Source organism: Pieris napi, chromosome 14 (assembly GCF_905475465.1).
Source record: "Pieris napi chromosome 14, ilPieNapi1.2, whole genome shotgun sequence".
Classification (NCBI taxonomy): Eukaryota; Metazoa; Arthropoda; class Insecta; order Lepidoptera; family Pieridae; genus Pieris; species Pieris napi.
Window position 1 is genome coordinate 5471436 of NC_062247.1, and position 25186 is coordinate 5496621.

The following is a 25186-nucleotide window of genomic DNA, read 5'->3' on the forward strand; positions in this document are numbered from 1 at the left end:
ATGTTCGTTTTCTGATGTAAACTCGTACTAGGCGCTACGCGTGCGCAGATCTCGGATGTCGCTAATTCCGTGCGCTTGTGTTGAATCACTAATCTTTAGTAGAACATTAATATTCCTGTAGCTTGTTCACTCAGTCGCTAAAAATATAACAAGGGCAAATCACATGGCCATACTTGGATCACATAAAATAACTACCAAATCTCTGTTCCTGTTTCGATAAAGATTTTATTATCTGTGGGTCATTGCATTTTAACATAGATGTGTGTGCTCAAAAGAGAAACATTTCTCGAACCCGCATTGAATAAACTACTATTCATAAATATTTGCATAAGTAATACCTTAGAAAAAAATCGTACAAATATTTCACAAACGTAACCAAATATTTATTTTGACAAGATTTTATTCTTTTTCTAAAACTTAATGTATATAAATTACGTGTCACGTTGTTTGTCCGCTATGGACTCTTAAACTACCGAACCGATATTAATCAAATTTGCACACCGTGTGTAGTTTGATCCAACTTAAAAGAACGGATAGCTTACATCTCAATTTATACCCGCAATATTATTTTATTGCAAAATATTTGTTTATTATATTTTGATAGTCACAATTCCAACAGATGGCGCGGCGCTGTGTTGAAAGTATCAACGTTTCACATAAGCTACAATTTAATAGCATAACCACCAAAAAGCATGGTGGTCCCCATGACTGGTGTTCTCCTACCGTTTTCCTTGAATAGTTTGCTACTATGTAATATAACAAAAACCTTAGCCACAGCAACGCTTGGCCGGTCTGCTAGTCTAATATATGTCGGACTAATATTCTAATATCAAATAAGCTTCTAGTATTAACGGTTTTGAACAGGTTTGACTTTGATGTTGTTAATTAAGCCCTGTCTCACATAATGACAATGCAGCTGACAGTAACTCCATTGCTCCGAAATATATAAAACGTATATTATCTGTGTACACTATCATAAAATAATTAATTGCCCATTTTAGTGAACATCTCAATCATATGATGGATAAAAGAAGTAACACGGCTTAAGTGACGCACAAATTATTACAGCCTAAACTTAGGCATTTTAATTACACAACATTTGTAGAATTGTATAATGTAAGGTATTTCGGTCAATTAAAAAAACAATTTAAATAACATACTTTTATTTATTGCCATAGTCTTCAGTAACAAATGTAAAAACTTCTAATGACTGATAGTTTGACCACCTATTCTACTTTAATTATTAACACTATTCGCAGTAATCTTAACGGCATTGCTTTCTAAAAACTATACGTAGTAAAACTCGCTAGTGAAGGTAGAGTTGGATTTTATATATAATATTATCAATTGTTTATAAATACAATTAATTCCCAAGCGATAATATCAATTATATAATAATAATAAGCCTTAGCGACCACTTGCTTCATATTATATTTCTTCTGTTTTATTCAGAATCTGAGTATTCATTTTTAATACACACAACGCGATGTAGTTGATTCTTTAAAAAGCTTTCAATCAAAAATACGCACAATTGAATTGTTATATGTATGAACGTTACATTTGGAGCATGTCATCGTATAGGATAGTTTGTTGGACAAAATCTATCAAATAGTATAATCTTAGTTATTCTTCTTAATGATGCATTCTTTATTTTATCTATTCCTTTCATCTCAATAGTGCAATGGTAAAGGGACAATAAAGGCAAAAGGAAATTACGAGGTGGATAGACCAGATTAATGAAACAGCAGGTGGTACATGGCAGAGTGGCAATGTGCAAACAGAAATGGTGGGATTTGAAGGAGGCCTTTGCCAAAAAAGGGCACACAGATATCTAGAAATGAATGAGATGAAAGAAATATAAATGTAAAAATATCTGAAATATATGGCTTTTATTATTTAGTTTAAAATGCTCATAAACGTGCAGTTTTTATGTACCTTTTGTGGGGTAATTGTAAAACCAAGTACTTAATGATGCGGCAAAACATGAAGTGATTTCATTAAATTGACAGCTAAAATTGTCGTTGAAACGATAGTCGGCTGGTGAGATCATTTATTAGTTTTCTCTCTACCTCTATTTTCGCTCTACCATAAAATATCGTACATGGAAGACGTAGGATGCAAAATATAGACCATAGCAAAATTTTCTATAATGAATAAAGCATTCTTATAATGTCTTATAAATAGTATTAAGTATAGAAATGTACTTATTTTCGTAAATAGGACCGACCTTAATGATACCTAACAATGCCTTATTCAGTTCATTAGCTTATCTACTCATTTTATTTTTTATTAATAAATTAACATGAACCGTTTTATATATTTTATTGTTAAATACACTAGTATATATGTGTATTAAACTTCTTTTTTTTTATGCCTAACTTTCCTTGCTATCCAAGCAATGCAAGTCAGACTTATTTTTATGGAATCGCTTTGGCAGTACAGCTCGGGCTGTTTTGGGGAGTGTAGATCCCACCATACTTATCTTTTACTAAATTATTGTATAGTTTAGTTGTACCGCAGAACATTCTTTATACATGTCCTGTCTATTGTCTATTCTACTCACGCCCGATGTAGATAGATATAGGATCGAAAAAATCGGTAATAACAAATGAATAACGCTAATCTAATTCATTGTCGAGATTAATTTTCTAATCGTTTCTGCAATACAATACTTGCAAGTCATATTTGATTTATTCACCAAACATTTGGGAAATTCTCCAGCATCTAATTTACATTTTGTCTATCCGATGTTTTTCGACGCTTCATTTTAATTCCTAAACATCACATGTCATCTTCCTAACCCCCAGTATATCAATGAAGCCTCTTTGGAAGACGTCCACGTCCGAATTATCACGTATCCTATCCGCCAATGCCTTTTCCTGGGCTAGGGGGTGCCACGCACCAAGTGTACATCCAGGGTCGTCACCTGTCAAGTAATAGTGGCAACGTTTAGTCGCACGTACGGATGGTACGTACTCGAAGACGCGTACGCGGTGACATCGATGTAGGGCGAACCAAATGCCTGGAAATTGAAAAGACTAAGATAAAATTCATATTTATTTTCATGTAACCCAATAACGTGGCTGTCTTGGGTTTAATTCACGGATTAAATAATACGGAGTTAAATATTGGTACCCGATTATCTAATAAATATTTCCGCCGAAAGCCTTTGCAAATAATAAACTAATTAATTATTTTCACAAATATTTTCGTTTCGTGTAATTAAATTGGCTAATTTATTAAATACTGCTTTAAAATAATACACATAAGCACTTCAATCAAATTAGTATTTGACGTAGTGGATCACGTTAAAATGATGCTCGCATAAAAGACTTTATAAGAATAATTAGAAACCTTGAATTATTTTATAACATTCCTAGAGATTTTTAAGCAATGTTAATTTACATATCCTATTATTATTATTATTATTTACTTAACACACTGGCAGCTTTTAATAAGCTGATGCGCGTGTATTATGTAATATGTATCCTACTATATTATCCTATCCTAGTGTATCCTATGTAATATGATTATATACCATGTAATATTTTATATACCCACAAAATAAATAAATGACCAATTCGCAATTGTTTCTGCAGAGTTTTCTTATTATAAGATCTAAAGTGTATGCTTTACCTATGAAACCTGAAGAGGGAGGATTCTTTCTTAATCTATAAGGCGACAGATGTTGTAATAAATTCCATAGACGCCATAGCACCGTAGGATTTAGCAAATGAACGTCAGAATCTGGTCGAATCTCGAGTAACCTGGAAAGTAGTAGTAGCATATTTGTCTATGGTATCCCTTCTTTAAGGAGGTGCTGTATTTTATTTATTTATTTAAATAATGAAAAATACACGCTAACCAACAAAAAATTACTTTATTTGTTTATTTACTTTACATTCAATTGAAAACCAAAGGTTTCAATTAAATCTTTAAAAGTTACTTGGATAATATTGATTAGTTTTATAATGTAAGTGTTTAATCCACTACCAAATAAGCATGACAGCATTCCCAAGGTAGAATTAAAACTTATATCTCACACTACATACACACACACACTCATGTTAAACACTCACGTGTAAAATATGAACATTAGGAATGCAATAAAGGTTTGAGTTTAAGTTTAAATAATTATACCTAGATAGTCTTTTCGGTGATGCGGAAATGGGTGAAATTAAATAATACAGTATTGTTACAAGATATAGACAATAGTCTAAAATATACTCACTTTTTGTAAACAGAAAACAGAGGAAAATCAGGGTGATTATACCAGTCTTCAAGGGTTGAGGAGTAGTTAGCGGGATCCCATATTAATATTGATACATTTTTATATAAAGGGTCTTCAAGGAACTTATATTGTGGCTTAGAGACAACCTGAAAAATAAAAACGATTACAATGATTTATTTATAGAAGTGATCAAATTCTACATTTATCCACAACTATTGTTTTGCTTGGCACCGATCTTAGGACATCTAATTTATATTACTTTTTACGTTAATAGGTTACGCAGGTTTATTGATTGTCTCTTAACTTAATTTGCAATAAATTATGAATAATTGTAGAGTCTGGCTAATGAAAAAACATAATGAAAAAGCGCGGCAAATTAAAAAAAAAATAGTATTGTATCCCTTAAAGTTTGATATATTTTGTGGATTAAATTTACTTGATTCTATTTTATTATTTTTTACATTGATAGTAACTATATTTTTATGAAATTAAATACGATACGTATTTAGTCTTTTACTATTGATACTTAAAATGACTAGCATTGAATGGAAAACTAAAACTATATTTATTATAAAACACAACTTTATTCGGAATAATCAAATCCTGCGAAAGAAACTAAATATTCTATCAAATAAAACAAAGTTTAGGCTATTATACCTGTTAACTATTCGGAAAAAATATATAATAGAAATAAAAATGAGTAATTGCATGAAGTATCAAGACAATAAATCATACTAACCTAAGAAATTCAATAACAATCTGTGTTGCCATCCGACAGTTTTCAAATAATTCAATTATCTTCTTTCATTAGCCAGACTCTATAAGCTAGAATGTGTTACCAGATACTATTGGTTCAAGTAATTAAAATTAACTTAAAGGGGGCCCTAAAATTGTATATGTGACTATGGACTATCAAATAGTCGTTAAATAGTAGGTAGATCTTAGCAAATCGAATAAACCACAGGAATTAACAGTTTTGGACTAATTTGACTTTGATGTTGTTAATTTATGAGCTCTGTGACGTAATGACATTGGCAGCTGATACTGGAACCATAACTCCGAAATATATAATTTTACTTTCTTTATGGTGTTAAAATAAACCTGAGAATTGAGGATACGGAAGGTCGTCTTGGAACCGACGTCATCAGTATAGTTTTCGGTTGGAGCGTTATTAAATCTAAGCACCATCTCATGAGAATCTGGAAATAAATGTTTAATTTTACAATTCTATTTGAAATTTTAAATCAATTCTCTTATAAATAATTCGATAGATCTAAGAGAATTTATTTAAAATTAAGTTTTTTTTTATACTTTGTGGTGCGTGTTTATACTTATGTTCTCTCAGTTTTTTGGTAGGTTAATCTAAGTGTGCCAATCATAAGGCATCCGGGGGTTATACATAACGTCCGTTTTTCTGAGCTACAGAAGTTTGTATGTAATGATTTTTTAATGAAAAAACTCTTTTACCAAATTAATACGTTTGACATTATTATTTCGCACGCAAAGTTTACTTTTTACGATACTCAAGTATATAGGCATTATTATTTGTACTTATAGTCTAAAAGTTAGTATATCTAAGTTGACAAAAGGTAGATAATTTAATAATTATTTAACTCTAACAAAATATATTTAAAGTAACGACGAGATGTTAGTAGATGTTAAATATAGTTTTACTGATATAATAAAACGCACGTTAAAAGACAGGAAAGCGGAACAATGGAAGTAAACAACACGATTAGAAATAAAAGACTTAATAATTACGTGTACTTATTATCAATTATTGAGCAAAACGTTCACTTTTTTCTTAGGAATATTTCCTTGACCTTTAATAAAGAGTAATTAAGAAAATTGCAGGAGTCCCTCTCGTGTGAGAAAAGTTCAATAAATTCATAAGATAATTAAACATCTTTGTACCACTGAAAAATACTGGTATATACCATGAAAATATGTAGAACTTAAGCTAAAAAATTCTGGTGATTATGAATCTGTGGCGTTAGAATGTATGGTATTATATGGACTTCAGATATCAGTTCATATGATCTTTAATTATGCCTATAGTCTCAGTATAATACTGTGAATATGTTAAATCGCTTAATGAAATCTTCATATGTCGCCTCAGATTATTACCGAAAATTAAAATATGAAATATTTAAAAAAAATAGTGGCTCCACGACGCTTGGTCTTAGTCAGATTTCTATTTTAGTTTCTTGCCGATAATAGGTGTGATAATTGATAATAATTTCTATTTCTATTTAAGATTAGAGATATCCATCATAATTTAAACAATTATTTGTTGCAACACGTGCAGGACGACAGTTTAAATTGACACAAATAGAACTAAACTGCTATAATGTTTGTGATACATTATTAATGGTTTTAATTGACTGAGGCAATTCTATTGTTTGCAGAAATCGTCACCATTTGACATTTATTATACATCATACAATTAGCCCATTCATTTGCCGAGAGCACATTTTTAAATCTTCCGTTTTATTTCCACAATCTAAAGGAATTTTTACCTTGCGACTAATCAGCAGTTAGTTCGAATAAGTAATAACAGGAATTCTATGCACGTGCATTTTTAAAAATACATTTAGGTTGTTTTGGCGTAAACCACTTTCCTTTAGTTTAATCAACAAGTACGTGAATTTGCAGTTGCTTGAAATATTTGTATATTCGACGTCACTTTTTTTTTTTTTTTTTTTCACAAACAACAAGACAATTCAGACAATTCACACCAATTGACCTAGTCCCATGCTAAGCTGGTGAAGCTTGTGTTATGGGTACTAGGCAACGGATATACATACATATTATAGATAGATATAAATACATATTTAAACACCCAAGACCTAAGAACAACACCAAATGCTCATCACATCGATGTTCGCCTCAGCCGGGGATCGAACCCGGCACCCATGGATTCGCAGTCAGGGGTACTAACCACTAGACCAATGAGTCGTCAAACATATTTATAAATATACGTCACATATATTTAACATTTGCTTTTCCCTGTTTGAAGCGCACTTGAAAAAAACATAAAACCTTTGTTTTCGTAGAACATAAAATAAAGTGATCATTTTCATTGTCAGTTTTACCTCTAGGTTACGAAAAGCTTTCGAGGAAGGACAAAGACACGCGTGCGGTTAGGTGACTAATACGACACTTAAATTATTTGTGGAATTAGTCATCCCACCTACGCTTACGCTTTCGCTCAAGGTTATATTTGTTAAGGATCGATCTAATCATGATTTGTACTAGCTTTTACAAAAACAAAATAATATGATGGTGGACTATGTTTTCGGCAAATATCACACTTGTCTCGTATTAAGTCAAAAATCAATCTTTGAAAATGAAAGCGAAGCGAGGTGTATAAGGTATATAATGGAACCAAAGAACAGAAATAGGCATACAGGAATATCTAGGCTTGCCATCGGAATGAAAAAGGTGGACAATAGGCCACTTTTCCTGAGACATCTGAGTTTGAGTTTGATGTATTCAATATAGGTTACTCAAACGCCTCCGATTATACACAATTTATATCCACTTGATAGGTTTATAATATCCGAACCGGAGTAGACGCTTTTAGGGAGCGTTCAAGTATTACGTAACCAATTTTGGGAGGGGGGGGGGGGCTCATTTTGTAAAACGTTACGATGCGGGGCGGGGATTGAATTACACGTTATTGTTAATATTATTTTCGACTTACACCACATAATAGTAACTGAAGAGTCACTAGGTGGTCACGAAACGTTTTACCATACTTGGGTACAGTACTGTACTTGGGTACTGAAAAACGTTACGGCGAGTTACATGGGGGAGCGGGGGTCAATAATCTCCAAAAATTGCGTTACGTAATACTTGAACGCTTCCTTAATCAAAATCGGTGCGTTATTATTGTGCTTTTAAAATGTTCTATATTATTATTGTATTCGTCTAACTTAAACACTAACTATAAAGTCATCGCCATAGCTTTGATGTGATTTTTATATGCAATAATTATACATAAATACTGGCGCCAACCACGACTCGGCGCCATAACATTAGCTTCGAACTTCCATATCAGCATTCAAGATAGCCGTGCATTTCTGAACTTAGATCTCGATAATAATGCATAAATCAAACCATCTTTGCATAACTATTAACTACATACTTTACTTGACTTTAGTTGTCTTCTTTATCTTAGGGCATAATATTGTTTTATTACGAAGGCTTTGATGTCTGTGAATATATTTGTAATCCCCGTTTTGTGTAATACCATTGATTATTCGTAGGTATTATATATTGTAGGTAAAGAATTCGGCTCGTATCATCTTACCTAGTTAGGAAGCCATTTTAATAAATAGCATCGTAGGTACATATTGTATAAGTTGCATCGGTATTAATATCCTTTAATCAAGTTACAAAGTTGTTACTTATACTAAAATATTTCTTTATTCGGTGTGCCGTTTATCATAGGTCTTTTACAATTTTACTAGATGGTCTATAGGTTATAATTATATTTAATACATAATTTAGTATTAATTTTATGTAACTAGTATACTATAACTAGTACTAAAATACTCTCTAAATCACGAGGAAAAATGGTAATATTCTAAATCCGTGAAACGTGTCTCCATAAATAAAATAACAACGTGCGACTAACGTACTCTAAAGGCCGATTTACATTATCATTAGTGTTTAGGAGAGTGCTTTAGGATAGTACATTAGTTGAAACATGTAAACGCTACTTGCTTTAGTAAACGCTACGCTAAAGAACTTGCCTTTCAAGTTGTACTAAAGCACTCTCCTAAACACTAAGATAATGTAAATCGGCCTTTAGGGCAAAATATTCAATAGCTACTAGGTATCTAAGGCATTTACATACCTTGTTTCTATACAATCATTGATTCCAATACATTAAAGCTGCCAATTTAAATAGTTCTTTAACTACGCTCCTTCTTATTTCGTTCGTAAAAGTAATAACAATTGCACAATACCAAAAGGTGCGCCCAAAATGACTAGGTTAGCATGAGTAACATCAGTAAAGCCCCGTCTTCATATATGATTTGGGACCTTCTTTGAAACTGCTTGTGCATATAAATGTGTTAACAAAGCGCAGATCACCCGATGCGATAACGGTCGCTCACCCGTGCATAGTCACACTTGTAATATAAATGCTAGGTATTTGCATGCCACGTACGAAATGTCAATAGCACAATTTCTTTCGTATTAGCCACATTTAAATGGCTGAGGAAACATTAGATTCGTTGTAGGCTTGAAGAACGGATCGGTAATACATCGATGGAAGTAATGCAAGAGTTTCTTCTTGATAGAAATAAATTTCGTTATCATAAAATTAGGCCCTACTGACTAATCTAACTAAGACTAAAGGCCGATTTACATTATCTTAGTGTTTAGGAGAGTGCTTTAGTACAACTTGAAAGGCAAGTTCTTTAGTGCTTTAGTGCGTGCGAGTGAACGTTTACATTTCTTCCAGTATAGACCACAAGCCCATGAACAAAAAATACCTGTGAAATGACCCAACGTGAATTACGCTTAGAAGGCTGTTACTATATCTGAAAATAGCTCTGAGCACTATGCCGTCATTTCTGAGCGGTACATGTGAGTACGTGAGTGAATGGACTTTCTCAGGTACAATGGGGGAATTTCGACTAATTATTAATGTACGGCTTTGTTATAAGTGTATAGATGATTAAAAATAAATGTCGAAAAACCTAGTGCCGTACAAAAGTGATGGTGCCGGAAGTCGGTGCAAATTTTTAATTCGACGACAGTTGCAGAAGCAATATAGGTCATTTATTACTGTACGGCATTTGTGTGATTCCTTTTGGACACATATACAGATACTTTACCCGTAAACGCCGTACATATTTCCAGCGGAGCGGTTGAAAGCCAAGGGTCGGAACCCTACCCCTACACCCATATACCCTAAGGTCATTGTAAAATGTACGGCAACATGTTCAAAATATTATTTAACACGGACAATAATGTTTTATAATTATGCCGTCCAAATATTATAGTTAATATTTGTGTAATTAAATATTTATCGAAATTTCAGGATTTACCAAGTTCTTACTGCTGTAAGATCAGAGAATAATGTACGGCAACTTGTTTTTTTACATAATGTTACTAAATATTACCGTTGTACATTATAGCCGTTCATTATAAATGGTAACAAATAAAAATATTATGATAAGAAATATATGAAATTTCCGAAATTTACATGACTTTTCAAATGCTCCTAGAGTAATATTTTCAAAGATTATTGTTATTTTATATGTAACAAATATAAATAAACAAAAAAAACCAGATGCCGTACATTTTACTCCAGATTATTCTTTACAGCTGATAAAAACTTCGACGACGTTTGAGGTGTCCCTTAAGGTCATTAATAACTGTACATATCTGAGTATACTACCATAAGGCTGTAAAGTATATTTACAGCCTTATCGTACCAGCAGAGAGAGGTAAAGGAAAAATATTTTTAACAAAAATAAAAATATAATACAGGGCGTCCCAAAGTTATGAGACATGAAGGGAAAGTACCTTAAATTTCGCAGATAGGGTATTTTACTAAAAGAAGACTTTATGTTATTTATAAAAGTTAGTAATTCTGCATTCAAAGATTTTTTAAAAACTACTTGCCTCGTCTGGAAATCGAACCGGCTTAAATTAAAAAAAAAACACCCCTACTTTTATGATGCCAATTGAAAGAATGGCCAAAACCTAATAACTTTTCTAAAGTAACAGACTCGTAGGGGATTTTTTTAGGCCGAATACGATAGATAATGTTTTTAATTTGATTAAAAAGATATATTCACGCTGTTCCTTTCTTTTAAAATACTATGTTACTTAAGAAGAGTTATTAGTTTTTGGCCATTCTTTCGATTGGCATCATAAAAGTAGGGGTGTTTTTTTTTACATTTAAGTCGGTTCGATTCCCAGACGAGGCAAGTAATTTAAAAAAAATCTTTGAATGCAGAATTAATAACTTTTAAAAATAACATAAAGTCGTCTTTTAGTAAAATACCCTATCTACGATATTTAAGGTATTTTCCCTTCATTTCCCATAACTTTGGGACGCCCTGTATTGGTAGGCGGTGGTAGCGGACTATCGAAAGTGTACGGCATTTATCTTTTATTGAAGATTGTCTAAAGTATTAATAACCTGTGTTATTGCCGTACAGATAAAAGTCACCGGAAAATGACTCTTTTCTGAGGAAAGTAATTTACCCCATACACCTATGTGTTCCACAAAAAATGTACGGCATGCTGGAAAATGTTATCTATTTGTGAAGTACTCTCAAGATCATTTAATTTTATGTTGTTTCATATCATCATCACCTATATGCTAATCAGACATATGTTGCGACCCTTGGCTTTCGACCGCTCCGCTGGGAATATGTACGGCGTTTACGGGCAAAGTATCTGTATATGTGTCCAAAAGGAATCACACAAATGCCGTACAGTAATAAATGACCTATATTGCTTCTGCAACTGTCGTCGAATTAAAAATTTGCACCGACTTCCGGCACCATCACTTTTGTACGGCACTAGGTTTTTCGACATTTATTTTTAATCATCTATACACTTATAAGAAAGCCGTACATTAATAATTAGTCGAAATTCCCCCATTGTACCTGAGAAAGTCCATTCACTCACGTACTCACATGTACCGCTCAGAAATGACGGCATAGTGCTCAGAGCTATTTTTAGATATAGTAACAGCCTTCTAAGCGTAATTCACGTTGGGTCATTTCACAGGTATTTTTTGTTCATGGGCTTGTGGTCTAGTAGAGTATCATTACAGCGCCATACTAACTGTAGTTATGGAACAAATAGAAGACGAGATTTTATTCGAAATAAATAAACTAAATATAAATAATAAACAAAATAGCTTCTTTTAAGGCAGTGTATGCCGAATGCCTAACCGGTTTGTTTTTGTATAAATTGTTTTTAACGTTCCACAAACATTCGTGAACAACATATTCAGACACAAATTTGATAGTTGTATCTTCCGACCGTTTAGCCATCTTTAAAAATCAAAAAACACGCACGCGTTTCACGGCACTTATGCACTCTCTTAAAGATTTGACTAAATTACGTGTTTACACACAACGAGGGAAGATCTCGGGGGGTGCGCGGGCGCGGGAGGTTTCACTTAAAACAAAAATAAAAAGCGATTCTATTTTGATTCAACTTGAAAGTCAAGTAGAACCGTACTAAAGCAAGTAGCGTTTACTAAAGCAAGTAGCGTTTACATGTTTCAACTAAAGTACTATCCTAAAGCACTCTCCTAAACACTAAGATAATGTAAATCGGCCTTTAGTCTATATGTTTAGACTGCTGGTTAGTATAATATTGAAAATGTAACGTACCAATAAATTTTCCGAATCGAGATCCCAGTAATGCTCCAGCACTTGTCACAACCGCACACGTGTTATACAGCCGATTTCCTTGTAACGGAGATTTTGGGATTGAATAACCTAAATCTAAAAATGGTTCATCATTTGCTGTCACCGTTTTTACTGCAACATTTTTTAATGCGCACAAAATATCCTTGCGACTATTTCGTAACGGACCATCTCTCTCATATTTCACATCGTAGGTATTTTGATTTTCTAATCCCGATGTAAAAACTTTGCTGTCACCCATTAAGACACGGTGGAATTCTTTTAACACAAGCTCTCTAAATTCCCTTGACTGGTCCTCACATTCAGTTGTTGTCAAATCTGCACACTCGTACTTATCCGTATCGAACTCTAATATAGCCTTATGTAAGTTAGGAAAACGAGGCTTTCCATGACTTTTCACAATTATATTAACGGACGGTCGATCTGAAGACAGTTTTGTATTGGAAGACTGTGAAATATGGCCAGTCTTGAGCACAACCGATCTTCGCGATTTCAGAATGGAATCATAGAAAGATGATTTATTTATCTTAAATGATTCTAACTTTTCTGGAGAGGCATCTTGAAAGTGTAATCTTGAACTTTTTCGCGCAGCACCAAATTGTGAATCACTAAACAATTTCTGTCTTTCAATACTCATCCAATATTGAGACCATATTAAATATAAGTAACCACACATCCCAAAACACAAGAGGTTAATAAAAATCCACACAGACATCGCTGCAGCCTTCATTTTTACTAATTTACCTAATATATTGTTGAAAATGTGCACTACGTCCTAATTAACATAATGGCAATTGATCAATTCCTTTATTAACTACAATTAAAATAGCGATACATGGGTAACCGAGGGCGGAGTAAATCAGCTGACTAACGTGATTCTACGCATGCGCCAAACTCCAAGAAAAAAAAGGAAATATGCAAAAGCATTGACGCAGGCCTCTTAGAATTTGCGGCCCCTGAACTTACTACGTGTAGGTAATTTTAACATTTAAATACTCGACTATACCTAATTTATACTTATTGCACGCAATTTTCTTAAAGGCGTTAAAAGCGATAATAGAGCCGGCTTTAAATAGTCTACAGTAGGAGTACACAGTACATGACAGACGACAGTTTAAATAAGGAACTATTACGAAGAAATAAGGTTAAATTGTTGTATCGAAATCATTTATTTTCTCTCTTCTTTCAATAAACTAAATGTCAACAAACTAACTTAATATTTTTTATTGTCTCATACCATCAGATAGGTAGGTACTGCTTTTGGGTTTAGGTATTTTCAGAGTAGGAGCATACCTACTGTAACACTAAAAATATTTAGAACGGGCGAGTTAGAAACATTACTAATGAAAACTTTTTTGAATTAAAATTTCAGAACTCTTTGGTAACCTAATGTAGTATGTATATTACATTCATTTGTCATTTGTTTTTGTGAATAGGCGGCAAAGCTAAAACTCTTGTTACACGTGAAAATGAACCTAACGCGAGTACATTTTCGGTCAATGATTTATTATGATGATGACTTCCGTTGTGGGCTTACTCAACAACAAAGCCATGATAGGCTGCGGTTATCATTTCTTAATGAAGCCCCATCTCGTGCCACTATTAACAATTGGTTTAACGAGTAAGCGTGGACGTAGCAATCTCAATGATGATCCGCGTGAGGCGTCCCTCTAACAGCGACTACTGAAGATAACATCAGTGCTGTGCGACGCATGATAGAGGAAGGTAAGAGAGTGACCTATCAGCAGATACAGCCTAGGCATTGGTATGAGTGAAGTTCAAAAAATATTACACGAACATTTAGGCGTTAGGAAGCTTTGTACCAGAAGGATTCCCCATACTTTAACCGACGACCAGAAACACCTTCGCATGGACTGGTGTCGCCAAATGTTAGATAAGTTCAGCGGCGGTGACTCAAATGCTGTATTTGACATCGTCACAGGTGATGAAAGCTGGACATATTGCTACGCACCCAAAACTAAAGATAAAATTCGAGGTATTCGCTTGACAAGCCCTGAAGATGCGGTGAAAGCGTACGAAAATGCCATAGAAGAGACCCCTAAGGAAGAATGGGCCCACTGTTTTCCCAGTGGTTCCATCGAAAGCGACAATGTGTAGAGAGGAATGGAGATTACTTCGAAAAACAACAAAAGTATTGGCAACTTTCTACATTAAGCCGTTTTTCATTTTCTAAACATTTTCAGTGTTACCTAGGTATTCGGTAAACGATTATGTTAAGGACTTGGTGACTGTAGTTTCTGTGAATCCACGTGTCATCTCTGTTAATAAAAATATTGTCTAATAATAGAAGAAAAATATTTACAATAGTATATAAACACCTATGCTCACTGTACTCCATCCACCCGCCTGTGCATTTGGTGTTGCAGCCTTGCATGTACTGACCATATTTTACCACGTAAGAACAAAGTAACTTTAAGAAAATATATAAATTACCAAGTTATTTTTAATATTGAAACCAAAACTAAAATACAATACAAACTTATAAATGTAAATAAAAGGATGTTTAGTTAAAAGTATGACTATATATTTTTTCTACAAACACAATCAGTAATATGATCATTAACAAGACCACTAGCCTGCATGAAAGCATAACATATTGTAGAACCAACAAATTTAAAACCTCTCTGTTTTAATGATTTTGAAAGTTCTTTTGAAACCTCTGTTTCTGTCGGCACTTCCTTATCAGATGTCCAATTGTTAATTATTGGTTTATAATGGACAAATTTCCATATGAAATCTGAAAAGTTTTCTTCATTTGACTCCATATCTATATAACATTTTGCATTGTTGATGATAGCTTGAATTTTACCTTTATGCCTGACTATTCTTGTTTCACTTAAAAAAAATTGAACACAATTATCATCAAATTTTTCAATTTCATAGGGATCAAAGTTATGAAACAGTTGTCTATAACCTTCTCTTTTCTTTAAAATTGTTATCCATGATAATCCTGCTTGCTGTCCTTCTAAGCAAAGAAGTTCAAAAAGTTTTTGACTATGTAATTCAGGTACACCCCATTCATTGTCATGGTAACTAATATACAAAGGATCATTATTAACCCATCCACACCGTTTCATTTCACTTGTGTAAATAATTATGTAAATAATCTCTTCTATTTAGAAGAATACGATTATGACATGAATTGGAATATGAAGTATGAACCAAAGATACAATAATTCACTTGATTATAATTAATGACATTACACTATAACTACATAAAGTACAGTAGTAGCGTCTCGGTAAAGAAAAAAAAGGGCATGGGCGGTATTGATGGTGATTAGTGATTACTGATTTGTTTACCGGCTCCGGGCTCGATATTTTTTATTTAGATACTTGTTCTGTTCTGTTCTGTCAGTCAGTTACTGAAACTTATGTTATATCTGCCTGTGTTTAAGTTGTCATTTATGTACATTGACAAAAATTTTACGTTTGTTATTTATTCAGTGAAAATGCTTTTGCTACGAAATTGTTAGTTGTCGCGCCAAGAAATTTATCATTTTTTACTACAACTTTGACTTTTTTTTGTTTAATTGTTAACATATTTAGTTTTTAAAAAAAAAAATTAGTTTAAAATTACGACAAAATATATGAGATAAAATATATGTTTAACCAGCATTCCCGAGTAATTTTTAAATGAAATACAAATTTTAATTTAAAGTGTTAATAATATTGTAACAAGTAAAATACAGAAATAATCAAGTAACTTTGTTAAAACTATGTAGTAATCAGTAATGTAATATGTATGTAAGCAGAGTTGGTCAACCCGTACGTCAAGTATGTATTATGATTTTGACATACGGGAGTTATGACTTAAGGCGGCCACTGACGATACGTCCATTTAGTAGACTTCCTTTTGGATGCACTCCAAATGGAAATTTATCGAGATACGGTACCATTCACAATACTTCCATTTGGATGCATGGCGTCACTTCGAACTTTGCAATCGTACGGAACGGAAATAAATTATACTATGGATAACAATACTTTACTGGTGGCAGCAGTTGTGTGTATTTTATTAACACGTTGAACGCCATGGGGGTCACCGGTGACCTCATCATTCCTCTATCATAGCGCCATGGGGGTCACCGGTGACCTCAAGTTAAAGACATATTCAAACCGTTTTTTCTCGTCGTCTGCCATACCCACTGTTGATTTTAAAGTACTATGTGACCGGCACGGCGCCGTAGAACAATACTTCGCATTGGGACAAATGTACCTAGATAGTACATTGAAAAAATCGAAAGATTTTAAAAAAGAAGCAAAAATAAAACTTCGTTCCAAAAATGTTGGATATTTAACTCAATTCAGTCTTTATTTTTTAAACAAAACTTAGCAGAAAGTATGGTGTGTTGTGTTGTGTACCAATATTACTGAAAAATAAAATTTATCTTTAGTAAAACTAGGAAATTGCAAAGTGTAAAAAAGTTCGGAAAATCCACAAGTGCACGCCTTACAACAACCCAACCCTTAGAAATATTAATATTTAGCCTTAATTTTGTCAAATAATACAGTAAAACTTGATGAGAAAAGATGTCAGAAAGAAAAACAAGAACAAAACATGCATACAGGGTTCACAATTATGTCAACCTAAGCCCAAACCGTTTTACAGTCATTTTACGATGATTACGATTTTTTCTAAACCGCCCATTTTACGGTTCTCTGCAATGCCGAAGAATAGACACCTATTTGGTCACTCATATCTACAGACCCTTCGGATTTATTATGATCCAATATGATCTTCGGCTTCCGATTCTGTTTGCCTTTTTACTCTACCACAGCAAATTTGTCAAAAGCAAAAGCACGTCCCTCTTATCCTTCCATTTTAACACCGTTACTCCGTCTTCATTCTCCACAGCCATTATTTTACCTTTCTACAGTTCTGAATTCTAGAACAGCCTAACCCTCTTGTTTTTTCGCAAAGTGGCAATTAAATGGGTTTGTTTCTCCAATAACCTAGTTCTAAGCTTGTATACCAGTTGTCAGTTGCAAGTAAGTATGTATAACCTAACGTCTTTTTATTTTCGGTATTAGCATCTGTTCGCTATCTGGTTCTGAGTGGCAATCATTGTTTCTCAAAGGGTTTGTTGTAAAATAATATGCTAACGCGTTGATTTGTAAATTCTAATTCCTCCATAGCTAAGCCAATACCTAAGGATCTCGTACATTATTAACGCAACCTAAGTTAAGTTCGTTATGTAGCGAAAACAAATTTAGTAGGAAACGAACAGAAAGAGCAAAGCAGAGGCAATCGTCGCAAGCGCGAGCGCACTAGTACTGTCGAAGTGAATAGCGGGTGGCCGGCGGGGTGGGCGGCACGGCGCAGGGTAACGGAAAATGTCTTTTCTGTATTTGTGCGCCATGGGGTGCACCGGTGACCTCAGTTATATATTTGGCTGTAACTATGTAACCCATGGGCAGAATTTAATAAAACTAATTTTCTATACATATATTATCATAATAAACAAATTACAGCAAAAAAGTTTTTTTACGATTTTTGTTTTTTTCTATTGGCGTTTAACGTGTTAAAAAGACAAAAAAACCTAAGAGAAGGTGGATGAAGGATTGGTTGAAACAAAGAAATACTTTTACACATACCAATTTATATATATAACAAACCAAAAATATAAATATATGCCATAAACATAGATATGATTTATATTTTTCTATTACTTCCAACACAAAGTCACGCGCGGACAAAGACATAATAAAAAATATATATAACGCTTGACAAATACACAGCACATGCACCACCATCGACATCAAAACATAAACTGAAACAAGAACCTCAAAAAAATTGACGCCGCGGCGTCCGTGAATAGGGACAATTCGGACTGCTTCCATCTGTTTCTGACATTGACGGACGGCCGCGGATGACGTCCATTTGGCCTGGACGCATGGATTTCAATCCGTTTGGAAATCCAGAGCTGCCTGACGTCCATCCAAATGGAATACTTTTTTAACAATCATGGGACGATTTTGGACGACGACTACTCCATTCGGATTAATGGACGTATCGTCAGTGGCCGCCTTTATGGTCCGCGCTCGTCTCAAAGTCTCGTTTCAAAATCTCACCCTAAAACCCCGACATACACTTAGAAAATTTAGAAATGAAAACGATAAGCCGTAATTTGGGTGTTTATATTATATCATATCGAATTACAGATGTACAAAACTTTTTAAAATATGTTATTTTTCTTAATGCGTCAGTCGTATAAGCTTGGAGTATTTAGATTTATGTATCCTGTACAAATTAGCCACTTCGGCCCGCCATATATTCTAGCTAACTTTGATTGATGGTTGCATCGATGTGGTTTTATGTACCGACGAGTTTCAGACCCATTAATAAAATTCTTTATAAGGCGTTCGTTATTTCTACCCAAAGTGCCCTGTGAGAGTTGATGAAGAAGGGTGATATATTCGGGCTTAGATAGTTCCATTGTGATTCGATTCATCTGAAAATATTTTGGAGAATTTTAGAGATGCTTGACTTAGTAAAAAAAAACAATCAATGGCGCTACAACCTATTTAGGTCTGGGCCTCATTTCTGTATATATTTCATGATCTATTGTTAATTGAATAGACAAGTAGATCAGCCTTCTGACCACACAACGTCAATTTTTTTTTGCGTCTAAGGCATGTGCCGGTGTCCTCATGTTTTCCAGGCCGCACGCGTGACTGTTAAATTCGCAAATAGACAGAAAGACCATTGTTGCTTAGTCAGGGATCGAACCTACGACATCAAGAACGAGAGTCGCACGCTGAGGCCTGAATAATAGCCTCCGATTTTGATGAATCTCTTTGTGTGTGTTCAATAGGATTCTATAGATTTACAATTAGAAACTTTTTTGTATTTAAGTCAGTATACTCCGCTAGTACATAAATACATACGATTAATTTAAGCTGCCGATCAGTTAGGGTTGTTGTGATTGGTCCTAACAATAAAACGCTACTATTTTGCTGTAAAGTTTCAGGATCTACTATAATTAGTTCATTACTTCCATTACTTTTTATTTCCTCATTTAGTATAAGAAACATGTATTCAATCGGGCTTTTATCATTAATTTTCTGAGTGTCAAATTCTTTTTGGATCTGTTTCTCTGTCTTTTTACAGCATAGAGTTTTTAATTGGTTGACAAGTACATTAAAAAGTAACTCCCTTTTCTCGTCATCGAGACTATCGTCTTGAATTGAAAGCCGTTTTGAATTTAGAAGATCATTTAATTTCTTCAGTGCAAAATAGTTTGCGTCATTTTTTGCATCCAAGCTAATCTTTTTATTTTCAAGCCTAAAAAATGGCATTTGTTTCTGTTTTTTGTCTATAATGCTTTCGTCATTTTTATGTTCAGAAATTCCGTAAAAGCTCTTTTTATTTGAATCTCTTTCTTTTAAATTGAATGCTTGATTCTCTTTGATCAGGTTGAATCCAGCAGCTACTTTGGCAATATCGCTTAAATCATAATCGTTTTTAGATGGTTGATCGTTTAACATTTTAATTAAATCTTCATCTGACAATTTTGATAACAAATATGTTACATCATCTCCTGTAAATAGTGAAATATTATATTAATAAATGAGGTAATAGGAAATAAAATGCGTGATCGTGTTACAAGTTCCGTGAAGGCGCTTCTTTTTCTCGGGTTAGTTTGAATTGTGTCTTAATATATCAATTTAATTTGGATTTATATGGCTTCATGTAATTTTATGTAGACATTTAAAAGGTATAATGTAAGTAACTATATGGTTTGGGTGCGTGTTCGATAAAAAAATTATATATTACCATCTGAAAATATTAGTGTAGGTATATTTTAATATAAGGTGACTGACTACTCATACTATATTGCACCGACACATTTAAATAAGATTAATTGAAGCAGATGACCCTCTATGTTAAATGGTAATGCAAATAAAAGTTAAAGCGCGCAAAATAATATTATATGTTCCAAAAAAACATAATTGTGGGCATCATGAATGAATACATTGAAGTTTCCTATACCTAAACTTGCCAACTTACCTTCATTTTTTACAATGGAAGCTTTTGGTAAGTTATTTTCATCGGGTAAATAACTCTTAGATGATATAATATCAGCTATATGATTATCTGGACCTTCATCATCCATAAAATAAATGGTTTTATCTATGGTCGATATTGAAAAGACTCTGGCAACCTTAGAAGAAAGGGAACAATTATAAACAATTAAAAGTATTTTTTTGTGGGGCGTAAATTTATTTTTATAGTCTCAGTCTCTTCACTATACTTTAAGTTAAAAATTAAACGAACAGCTTGCGAAATATGTATCATATTTTAAAGCTGAAATTATAAAATGCTAATCTAATATTTTGACTCGGTTCACCGGTTTTGCCGAGCCAATAAAATATTTTTAAATATTTACCAATATAATAACTATCACAAAACTTAGTAAATCATGTAACTTCATTATATTATACTGTCGCAAGAAACTATAATAATTTTCAATGGGCAAATAATTTCACGCCACTTACACATTTCGCTCTACGACAATTAGAAAATGAAAAAATGTTATTTCCTACTTCTTTGTTTACAAAATATTTTATGAACAAAGCAGTCATAAATCTAAGTTTACACATGCTCATTATTAACCATGATTAATAAAGCAAATTTCAGCATAACTAGAGAGTAGAACTAGCCTTTTATAGGGCACATACCTAATACCTATACGATCCATTACGTTATTCACGTCCTATTATTTTTATTCATTGTCCGTGAACTGAAAAAAGTTATATTTGTCAGTGCATACCTATAGTTAATGATTTCTTTGTCTTCTATCTTTTAGCTTAAGGAATAAGCTATCTTTTAGCTTATTCCTTATTCATTGATTATGTTTGTTATCTCGTGTGTGTCTTTTATTTAGATTTGAATTCTTGTTGATTTAAGATGACGAGATTGTATAATTTACAAATTAATAAGTAATAACTACACTCTACATATGAATCATAATTTATTATTATACTTATACCAAAAAGTTGAAAAATCATTCTCTTTACTAATTTGCTTAATCTTAACGAAAATATATTGTATTTTACCATCGCCACAGTGTACAATACTTACGAATCCTATATTTCATGCGCTTGTCACACTGTTGCCATAATGATATTTAGATGTAACATTATCCCTTTGAATGTAATATAATATTATCCTTTTGTTACAAGACTCAAAATGTTACATTTAAGTCTTATTAAAATTAAATTCTTATATTTTCAGGAAACTAAAAATAATCGTAAAACGAAACACACTTTTTAGTAATATAGAAGCTTTGAGTATTAAGCCAGAAAGGAGTCGCCTTTACGAACTTCAAAGTACGAACCCGCTGGACATACGCGTTATATAAAACTGTTTCTCGACCCTTCCGCGGACCGCGCCATTCCGGTATGACGCTTGTTGGTGTAAAGAGCTCCGACAAAAATGACTGGATGCAGTGTATTCGGCTGTAAAAAAAGGTCTGACACATCGAGTGTACAAAAAGACAACGTGACATTTCATCTGTAATGTATTTTCTTAAGTAATATTATCGTATATTATAAGAATACGTGAAAATCAAATAAATATTCATTGCCGAGTCAATGTTGCCAGTTTATTGCAAAGTTCCGCACTACGACGTTTTTTGTGGCTTAATTTTTTTATTTGCATAATTTTTTTACTAACAGATGGTACTTACATAGCGATCATATTGTTCAATGACTTAAGTAAATATGCTTTACTATTGATTAGTTGTCCTGTTCGTGGATTCGCTCACAAGTACTTTGAAGGTTTACCCGACACTTCAAATTTTCTTATTATACTAATGTCTTTAATTAATGAAGAAAGGACGTGAAAAATTATAAAAATTTATCACATGAATTTATCCTAATAATGGTTATTTTCCTAAGTTGGTAGTTAGCCACACCAACGCCGGTTAACGTCATTTTAGAGAGGGAACACATACTATTTTTTTATCGATGAATTATTGAACGAATGAACAATATAATGTAATTATGGATACATTTTTTTAGTTTGAAATAAAACAGTTTTATTTTTATTATAGATTTCCAAAAGACCCTATCCGTCGACAACAATGGATAAAAGCTTGTGAAAATCACAGAACATGGCTACCCAAACGTACAAGTAAAGTTTGCTCCGATCATTTTGATACGTCATGTTTCTTGTTGCTGGCTAACAACAAAAGAAAATTAAAGGAATCAGCAACACCTACTTTGAATAATATTCCTATTAATAAATTTTATCGACATTCCTTATCGACATGGTGGTAGCTCTAATTATCTCGGGATTGTTGCGTATGTGTGCTGTACATGTAACGTGTAAAGATACGATTTCTTTAAATGTGTTCAGTAAATGCGTTGCGGTTACTCTTGTGTAAGCAAATTAGGTTTGTGTGCGTGTGTACAAACATTGTGCAATTTGTTTCTGTAGTAAAATTTTGTCTGTGTGAGTGCCTCGTCCCCCGCCGATGTTTTGGCAGAAAAATTAATTAGCATCGTTCGAGTGATGGCGTCTCCTTTCTGGCTTAATACTCAAAGTATAGGAGTTATTGAAATAAGAAAAGCTCTAAATTTTGAAATCACAGATTTATATCATGTGATGCCTAGATTATCAAACATAAAAAAGTATGTAGACGATGCACAGCTACAAAAGGAATGGAAAACTTTAAGACATGACTTACATAACAACAGGACAAATTTGACCCATTTGCGGGCAATAAAAATGCTGGAAAAGCATGGGGAACTTCGTTCATTTTTAAAATCATTATAAATAAAATTGATAATATTTCTTTAGTTTCTATTTATCTAGCTCCTCTTTTGTTATTTTCAATAGCGTTAGTAATTTACTCTCTTCACTTAGTCGAAATACGCGATAAGCATTTAATATGGTACAAAGAAATTATATATATCTTTGATTCATGGATTCCAAGTCACTGTGGGATTAAAGGAAACTAGAAAGCCGATGAGCTTGCCAAAGAAGCTAAAAAGGATGGAGACATAGTCCCATACATTAATTATTTTCATGATTTAGCTGCTCTTCCCAAAAACCATCTTTGGTAGCCATGGAACGATGTTTCGTTGAGATGCAGCAAGTTCAAAGGCAAACATTATGCTGAAATTTAACCCAGGATCCCCAGTGAACCATGGTTCTATGAGGTTAAAAGTTCTAAAATTGTCACTTCTATCATTTACAGAAAGCGTTTAGGACATGTTTGTACACCTAATCATTTAGCAAGGCTTCGTATTGTTGATAGTAATATTTGTGAGTGTGGAGAAGATATTGGTGACCACGACTATAATATTTTCTTTTTGTTCACAATATCCGCACCTCCTTTCTGAATTCCTTACAATCTTCACTTTCCGTTTCCGACTAAAATCTCCTGCCTTTTGCTTTATCCTTTATTGTATTATCTTCTTTCATTATCTATAATAATATTAAGATGTAATTTGTTTATGTAGATATTTTGTTTTTAACTATAGGTCTACCAGGATCTGATGGCAAAAAGGGAAAAAAGAAATTGACGCTAGCAATACTGGGGAAATTGGAGTAAAACGTTTTGATACTTTATTTTCCGTATAGCGGCTGATTCTGTGTGTGATACGTGCAAAATATATAAAAATTTATCCAATGATTATTTATGAAAATGTGGCGAATGTGGGGTTTGAAATTTAGATGAAAACTCCAATTACTCTGTTCATGAGTTTATTAATTAATTAAGAACTTGAAAATGGTTCCAAATACTGCACATCCATAAAAAAAAGTCTTCAACGCAGTATGTATAATAAACCTTTCCTCCTGCATCTCAATTAACCGATCTTGTTCTATGAACTGATTTTCAATTTTTATTACATGTTCACAAGATTTTCGCTATTCATCGATCCCTATTTGAGAGAAAGAAACAGTGTAAAACTCATTTATCTTGTTTCTGATCAATTCTAAATCAAAACTATCCAAGTTTATTTGTAGTATAAGAAACCCCTGAAATAAACCAAAGTTTAGTATAAGTACATAATATAATACACACGAAAAATCCATAAACCAAAGTATCAAGACGTGTCATTCATTCTAACCAGTCAACGCTTGCAGATGGCTCAATATCGATGATTGTGTATGTCAGAACATACAATACTTGATCAACAAGATGCAGACATCTTGTTGATCAAGTATTCTTTGATAAACATTGAAAACAATATGTCTTGCTTGCGATCGAAGAGGTTTCTTCGACATTTTCATCACTTTTTAAAGGAAATTTGAAGCCAAACCAAAAACAATTCCTCGAAATTTCAGTTGACAGATGAAATTTTTCTTTTATTGCCATATGAAAATCGCTAATTTTTTAATTTTTTTTTGCCATCAGATTCTGGTAGACCTATAGCTTATTCCTTTATTTCCTTTTGATGTCTTTGTTTATTTTTTCTTGCGTGTAGTTTCCCAACCTTTTACTTGAAACTGGCATAAAGTTAAAACTGTTGCCATAATATAAAAAATAAACAAATATGAAAATGT

The 25186-nt window shown here is 33.2% G+C and overlaps 3 protein-coding genes and 3 long non-coding RNA genes across 7 annotated transcripts; 2 read left to right on the top strand and 4 right to left on the bottom strand.

Annotated features, from left to right (window-relative positions):
* Positions 1 to 1146: 1146 nt before the first annotated feature.
* On the bottom strand, positions 1147 to 15043 carry LOC125055930 (beta-galactoside alpha-2,6-sialyltransferase 2). Its single transcript, XM_047658689.1, has 5 exons — positions 12610 to 15043; positions 5333 to 5430; positions 4232 to 4377; positions 3637 to 3767; positions 1147 to 3022 (listed from the first exon to the last, which is right to left on the bottom strand). The coding sequence occupies exons 1-5, from the start codon at positions 13373 to 13375 to the stop codon at positions 2775 to 2777; spliced, it is 1389 nt and encodes a 462-aa protein (XP_047514645.1). The 5' UTR covers positions 13376 to 15043; the 3' UTR covers positions 1147 to 2774.
* On the top strand, positions 2336 to 16685 carry LOC125055936. The gene is made up of 4 exons (XR_007117973.1): positions 2336 to 2347; positions 3392 to 3395; positions 5789 to 5795; positions 16482 to 16685. It is a non-coding gene; the product is annotated as an uncharacterized LOC125055936 (long non-coding RNA).
* On the bottom strand, positions 15169 to 15993 carry LOC125055932 (DNA-3-methyladenine glycosylase 1-like). Its single transcript, XM_047658693.1, has one exon. The coding sequence runs from the start codon at positions 15741 to 15743 to the stop codon at positions 15186 to 15188; it is 558 nt and encodes a 185-aa protein (XP_047514649.1). The 5' UTR covers positions 15744 to 15993; the 3' UTR covers positions 15169 to 15185.
* A 2103-nt stretch (positions 16686 to 18788) lies between the features above and the next one.
* On the bottom strand, positions 18789 to 21349 carry LOC125055931. 2 transcript variants are annotated; one of them, XM_047658691.1, is made up of 4 exons: positions 21057 to 21349; positions 20678 to 20831; positions 19555 to 20207; positions 18789 to 19118 (listed from the first exon to the last, which is right to left on the bottom strand). In XM_047658691.1, exons 1-4 carry the CDS (start codon positions 21099 to 21101, stop codon positions 18870 to 18872), a joined length of 1101 nt encoding a protein of 366 aa, XP_047514647.1. In that variant the 5' UTR covers positions 21102 to 21349; the 3' UTR covers positions 18789 to 18869. The 2 variants fall into 2 exon arrangements, with proteins under 2 accessions (XP_047514647.1, XP_047514648.1); XM_047658692.1 differs by lacking the exon at positions 21057 to 21349 and having other exon boundaries at positions 20678 to 21022.
* Positions 21350 to 22003: 654 nt separating this feature from the next.
* Positions 22004 to 22888, top strand: LOC125055934. Its single transcript, XR_007117971.1, has 2 exons — positions 22004 to 22185; positions 22725 to 22888. It is a non-coding gene; the product is annotated as an uncharacterized LOC125055934 (long non-coding RNA).
* A 1569-nt stretch (positions 22889 to 24457) lies between these two features.
* LOC125055935 lies at positions 24458 to 24790 on the bottom strand. The gene is made up of 2 exons (XR_007117972.1): positions 24751 to 24790; positions 24458 to 24658 (listed from the first exon to the last, which is right to left on the bottom strand). It is a non-coding gene; the product is annotated as an uncharacterized LOC125055935 (long non-coding RNA).
* Positions 24791 to 25186: the final 396 nt, after the last annotated feature.

Excerpts from the sequence above, each read along its gene's own strand:
- LOC125055930 (XM_047658689.1), bottom strand. The coding sequence starts at position 13,375 with ATGAAGGCTGCAGCGATGTCTGTGTGGATTTTTATTAACCTCTTGTGT. Across the intron at positions 4,378-5,332 it reads TCCGTATCCTCAATTCTCAG|GTTGTCTCTAAGCCACAATA; the intron begins GTTTATTTTAAC and ends TTTATTTTTCAG. Across the intron at positions 3,023-3,636 it reads TCCCTCTTCAGGTTTCATAG|GCATTTGGTTCGCCCTACAT; the intron begins GTAAAGCATACA and ends TTCAATTTCCAG.
- LOC125055932 (XM_047658693.1), bottom strand. The coding sequence starts at position 15,743 with ATGAAACGGTGTGGATGGGTTAATAATGATCCTTTGTATATTAGTTAC.
- LOC125055931 (XM_047658691.1), bottom strand. The coding sequence starts at position 21,101 with ATGAAGTTACATGATTTACTAAGTTTTGTGATAGTTATTATATTG. Across the intron at positions 20,832-21,056 it reads TTGTGATAGTTATTATATTG|GTTGCCAGAGTCTTTTCAAT; the intron begins GTAAATATTTAA and ends CTTTCTTCTAAG. Across the intron at positions 20,208-20,677 it reads TTCCATTGTAAAAAATGAAG|GAGATGATGTAACATATTTG; the intron begins GTAAGTTGGCAA and ends CACTATTTACAG.